The sequence below is a fragment of the Cyanistes caeruleus genome, chromosome Z (assembly GCF_971803275.1).
Source record: "Cyanistes caeruleus chromosome Z, bCyaCae1.hap1.1, whole genome shotgun sequence".
In the NCBI taxonomy this organism is placed as follows: Eukaryota; Metazoa; Chordata; class Aves; order Passeriformes; family Paridae; genus Cyanistes; species Cyanistes caeruleus.
In genome coordinates, this window is record NC_141732.1 from 54,230,466 (window position 1) to 54,236,861 (window position 6,396).

The 6,396-nt window shown below is 42.9% G+C and overlaps 1 protein-coding gene across 1 annotated transcript; it reads right to left on the reverse strand.

Moving 5' to 3' along the window:
- Positions 1-570: 570 nt before the first annotated feature.
- On the reverse strand, positions 571-5,709 carry KCNV2 (potassium voltage-gated channel modifier subfamily V member 2). Its single transcript, XM_023943639.2, has 2 exons — positions 4,219-5,709; positions 571-921 (listed from the first exon to the last, which is right to left on the reverse strand). The coding sequence occupies exons 1-2, from the start codon at positions 5,656-5,658 to the stop codon at positions 646-648; spliced, it is 1,716 nt and encodes a 571-aa protein (XP_023799407.2). The 5' UTR covers positions 5,659-5,709; the 3' UTR covers positions 571-645.
- Positions 5,710-6,396: the final 687 nt, after the last annotated feature.

Sequence of the window (6,396 nt, forward strand, 5' to 3'; positions counted from 1 at the left end):
GATGGTGGGAAATGCTAAAAGCAGTGCATTTCTTAACTAGGCATGAAAATGGGAGGGCTCATTTTCAGGGCCGCATTTGAAAAATAAAATTGGAACAATGAAGCATAGCTATCTAGCAATGGAAACAGAGGCTGTCATTTTAAGGAGTAGCTGCTGCTAATATTTAGGTAAGTGGTCTGGGCCATTTTCCTCTATTTGAAAGCTGATGCAAAACCAATTTAAGTAATGCAGTCAGGATATTGGGTTTTCTATTTGTTTGATTTTTGACTCTGCCTTGATAGAGGTAAGGTGGCTGACCCTTAATGACAGCAATTTGTTTTCCATTACTACAACTATGGTGGGTCTTTATTGTCAATCTAATTAGTAGCAGGGGGTTAGGTCTTCATGTAGGACTTATTCAGAGTGTATAATCTGAAGGAAGTAATTTCAGAGAGTTGATGAGCACTTAAGTGCTGCTCAAAGGCTATCAAGAGTTTAAAAAACCTGTTTTAATCCGAGCCTTTTTAGTCTTGAAAACAACCCCTTCAAAACAGATTTCACCATCTACTTTTGTTACTTTAGACCCTTTTTATCTTTTTGCTGATTTGTTTTTCCACTTTCTCCTCCAGCTTCTTGGTTGCCTCCCAATATCCAAAGCAGAAGTTATCATTGCTGCGACAAGGGATGGGATGCACCTTCTCTGCAGCACTCAGATATTTTCTTCATGGCTCTCCGTGTGAAGTCGACCTTCCCTCTTTCTTTCTTGAGAGCTGTGTACTCATAGGCCTTCAGCTTGCTGTAATAGTCTGAGAATTTATTGTAGAGGATGGAGATGGGCATGCCATTCAGGATTATTCCAAAAGCAATGCAAAGGAAAGCAAACAGGCGCCCAAGGTGAGTTTCTGGACACATATCTCCATATCCCACTGTAGAGATGCTGACCTACAGGCAAACCAACACGTGGCTTATTAGCTGAGAAGAAATACATAGACTGATATGTTCACTGATCAGGGACAATGTTAAAGTTAGCTCTTTTGTACTTTTACTTTTGTAAGTCTGACATACTCTGGTACTTTTTTTCTTTTTTGGTGTGTACCAGCTATCTTATGCAAAATACGCCTAACTGAAAAACAAACAACCCTCTCATGAAGTAAAGAAAGGCAATAATTTGACGCCATTCTGGAGGATTTTTTTATTTTTTCCCTGCAGAGGGAATTCCCAGATAATTTCCCACACCAGCCTGTCCAGAAGGCAAGTTTGCTTGGGTGTAGGGAGAGGATAGATGTGACTCCCCGACTATGCAAATCCACTGATAGCTGCAACCCGGCTCCCTCATCATGTCACTTGAAACAGATGTCCTGTTTCTAAATCCATTGTGCTGATAAAACCCTGTATTTGGGACTTATTCTGTGGGGTTTTTTTTTTGAGTTTTAGCTTTGTTTGTCACATATATTTTAGGAACTAGTGAAAAACACATGAAAACCTTAAATTATGAAATAAATTTTCCTATTTATATAACTGTAAGAAATGATCCAGGACTTTAAAGTTTCTAGATAAAATCCCCTTTAATGATTACATACCTACAAGGAGCTGTAGCCTGGAAGTTTTCACTTGCAGTGTACGGTTGCAACATGTATAGTTTTAGTGTTAAATAAGGACACAGGTGGGTAATTTTTGCTGAATTTCCTTTTGAAGAAGGATTTAGGGATTGTTTAAAATGTTTCAGCTTTGGTTGTTGGATTTATTTTGGGGTTTTTTTTTTTGAGAGTGATGGTATTTAGTATATTTGTTTTATATGAATCTGAACACTTTGCCAGCTTATTATGTACATACCATCACACTTTTCTTCTCAGACAATATAATTTTATCTTTCTAGCCTATGGATATATGAGGGAACTATGTTATGGGTCCAGTGCTATACCAAGTACTGAAATACATTAATTGTAAAATTCAAACCAAAAATTAATGGATGTTTGATTATGGAGATGCTACGTTTGAAAGATGGGCTCTCAAATAGTCAACAAAAGATAACTCCTAATTTATATTATTTCACTGCACGCATTTTGATGTTTTATGATTTTTACTTATATTTACTTAGTAAATATAACTTTTTTTCCCTAGCAGGTAAAACTTGCATGTTTCTGTCACCTCTCACTTTCTAGTCTGTGCAAGGGATCTTTTTCAGCCTGTGAATTTTATTTCAAATTTTTCACAGTGTCTCAACACACTGTGGATATCTGTTAAAGAGTAACCTAAAACTCTGACCAAAATAAGCCACAGTCAGCAGGACTTTCACTGTAATGCCCTTGTGGCTTTAGCACTGAAATAAGTCTTCAGAAGGTCACTGTGTACAGTTTTCCATCCTCTAAAATGGCAAATAGAATGGTATTTTAAATGAAGAAAGCATTAGAGTACATGAGACAGCACTGGGTGAGTAGATTTTTAAGATGCACCTGGTGCTTCCTGTGGAATAAAAAAGATTAGTGATTTGGTTTAATGGAAATTAAGTCACTGGATTTGAATGATAATACAGGATAAATATCTCCAAAAATAAATACTGAGATAAAGGCAAGATGTTTATCTCTACCAGCCAGGACAAAAATGTTATCCTGTGATAAGGTTCTGTACCACTGGCATAGTCTTATACATTGCCTGTAACAGTTTAGGAGGGATTCTTCTCCTGCATGTGTGAGATAGTGAATGCTGTTGGATTTTTATAAAATTTGAATGATCTAGATATTTCAATTTACTGTCCTAAAGAATAAATAGACTTTAAAAAGTGTTTTGTGCTTTGGAATTGCGATGTGCATGATACAGCTGCTGTGTTGAAGACATTTTCTCAGCTAAACAGGCCTTTTCCACCCAGCCATATAAATTTATTGGGAATATCTAAATGATTATGGTGTCACCAGTTTGCAAAAACGAGCCCTAAAGGTTTTGCGTATAACCTGCCTGTTCAGAAAACAAAATATTTTAGCAACATATGAATCACCAATGTTTTCATAGCCTTTGTGTATCACTTACAGATGATCTGTGAAGGTAAGGTTACCTAAAGGACCCTTTACTTTATTCCCTGATTTTTCCATCCTTCCACGGCCCAGCTTGGATATTCATCAGTTACACATATGCATGTACACATATAAATGTGTGCATCTACGCTTGTCTGTAAGCCTTTTTTTCTGCCATGTGCTGATTTTCTGCAAATGTGTGGTAAACCACCACACCTCACTGTCCATAGTTGAACCAGAAGTGCAGACCTTGGGCTTCAGGATGGATGACCAGGAGAAGTGATATTGAATGTGTTTGGATTACTGCCTGGTGGGCCCCATATGCATCTTGGTGCATCCAGTGTCTGTGCTGGTCAACCAGAATGAGATGTTCTAACTCCTATCCAGTCCATTTGCATGGGCTTCTTTCTCCAGGGGAGTGGCTGGGACAGAGCCAGACCCATAGCCATGCCCAGGGATCAGAAGTACTCCTGGGGCCTACATAAAAACTGAAAATGCAGCATCAACTGCTGCAAAACAAAATGTATGTGACAATAGTCTAGGAGAAGCCTTAGGGTTATGGATGGCCAAGATGTGGGTCCTGTGCCTTCCCTCAGCATTGGCAATGTCTAGCTGGTTTCATCTAGAATGCTATAAATACACACATCTTCTGCAGCACAGCAGAACACAATCTCTTGTCTAAAACAGCTGTTGGTCCTAATGGATTCTTAACTGCCAGAGTTCTGGGACAGCTTTCACTTTTGAAGTTTGATCTGACTGACTGTAGTTAATAAACTATATTTATCATCTTGCAGTTTTATAATGGGTTGCAGAAGGTCCACACATAGAGTAAGAACAAAAGCCCTGTAACTAGATAGCCTAATGCATGCGTTTTTTTCCCCTATTGTTTTGGCAACACTGACAATGGCACTAAATTGGGAAAAGATTTTTTTCCTATGTCTTTGCCCACTTCTTCTTTAAAAGTGAAAATACTGTCTGCATTTGGAGATATGGGAATTCCGAGACCGCCCACCTGATTAAGCCTTGATTTAAGCTTACAGAGAGGTGAATGAGTGCATGTGTGTGTGTGTGCGCGCGCGCGCACATATGTCCTGTAAGCTCAGAATTCAGAGCAGATGTTCACTGATCTGAGCCTGTTGTTTTCTAGACTGTCAGCAACTCCAGCAAGGAAAGGGAGGGGAAGGAAGGGAGGGTCTCTGGCTACCCAGCAAGGTAAGATGTGTTTACTTACGGCAGCCCACCACCAAGCATGGGGAATGCTGGTGAAGTTGGTACTGGAGACATCGTGCTCCACTGTGTAGACCATGGCAGAGAAGGCAAAGATCCCCATAGCAATGAAGAGCAAAAGGCAGCCCACCTGCTGGTAGCACTGGCGCAAGGTAAAGCCAAAGGCACGCAGCCCCGTGGAGTGGCGGGCCAGCTTGAGGATGCGGAAGATGCGCATGAGGCGCATGATGCGAAGCACTTGTCCCACCTTGCTCACCCGTCCCACCTTTTCGATATCGTGCTCGTGTTGGGAGCCCCGACCCCGGGGCTGGTCATCATCAGTAAAGCATTCAAGCAGCAGCTGCAGATAGAGGGGCAGGATGGCAATGAGATCTACCGCATTGAGGGCACTGCTGGCAAAGCGGCGCAGGTCTGGGGTAGAGACCAGGCGCAGCAGGTACTCCAGTGTGAAGAATGCAATGCACAAGGTCTCCACGTGCTCCAAGACAGGCCGGCTATCCCCACTCTTCCAGTCCACCTGCTGCATCTCCTCTACTGTGTTCAGTGCCAGGGCCACCACGGAGATGAGCACGAAGAAACTGGAGGCTACTGCCATCACTTTGGCAGTGACAGAGGAGAAGGGCTTCTCCATGAGGTTCCAGAGGCGCCAGCGCTGGGGACCGTAGTAGCGCATGTGGTGGAAGAGCTGCTCATTCTCCTCAGCCTCTGCCTGGGAACGCAGCTCCCGCTGCACCTTCAGCTGCTCACTCAGCTCGTCCCGGCGCTCCTCGAAGCAGATGCGGCAGCAGCGGGGTGTGTATTTGAGACGCACTCCCCAGTAGCTCAGCTCCTCCAGGAAGCTACGGGGGCACAGCTCGTCCCTCACCCGCAGCACCCCCGAGGCATAGAAATTGTACACCAGCTGGAAGACAGCTGGGTCCCGGTCAAAGAAATACTCATCAACCTGGGCAGCGTAGTCATCACACAGGCCCAGCTGGCAACGACGGTCAGTGGAGGTAGCCAGGCGGCCCAGGCGGGTCTTGGGATAGATGGCCACTGCCTGGTAGGTGAGGCGGTAGCTTTGGCCACCAACATTGATGTTCAGCATGGATGGAGCGGATGCTGTGGCTGGGGCTCTAGAGGAAAGAGCAGGGGAACAAGGAATAAATGATGAGGCCCTGCTTTCTCCCTTAAATGCACCTTCATGTCGCCATTTTCCTTCTTCCTTGTCTTCATCTTCCTCATCTTCATCATCCATATAGCAGTTGTAATTCCCCTCAGATCCTGGTTGCAGCAGGGGCTGCGCATCCAAGGAAGTGGTGGCAGAGGAACCACTCTGCTTGTCTGCACGAACGACTTCCTTTTCCTGCCCCTTGCTGGGCTGCAGGAAGATGTTTGGTGCTTCCATCCCTCTGCCTTTATGTTTTAGGAAAGCAAACTCTTGCTGCCTGTTTAACGGCAACATAATATTATTCCTTACTCTTCTCCCCTCTTTGCATTCACCCAATCAAGCAGTTAACACCAGTCCTTTTCAACACTGCAAAAGTTGACAACCTGGTTTTCTTCTCTCTTTATCTTGGAAGTATCATGCAGAGCAGTAGTTCTGCATATTTCTCCCTGCCAGCCACCACTCCAGTTGTTGTGAAAGCTCTGTGTGGGATATAGACACATGAAGACTGCTGTTGACCGTTTTAATCTTGCTGACAGCAAAGATCTGAGTGCTTAGAGGAAGGGATTTAAGGGCTATTATCCTGTTCGAGCCTCGATTCCCTTAGGCTGTGACGTGAATGATTATGGATCCATAAATCTATGAAAATCAGTAGGGGGGAAAATCCCCTAAAGTTTTATTACTAATAAAACTCACATATTTTTCTATTTCAAGTATTTATGGATTAAAAATAATCTCAAATAAAAATTTATGAGGGGCAGAGAGAAAGAGAGCGTTACGGATTTCTCTCATATTCATGAGCATAGCATGGCTTGGCTTTCTTTAATGAAAATAATGAATAATTGATATGCAGATAAAGGGTAGGAACTCACTGGAGTAACTCTTAAAATATTTTCAAAAGGTGAGCAAATAAAAGTAATTTCATTTTATTCCCAGTTAGAATACCTCAATTTGGTATAAGAGCTGAGGAGTATTTCAGTCTGTGCCTGAAGCTTTGGATGTACTCTGGGATCTAATATTTCGCAAAGGGCAGGG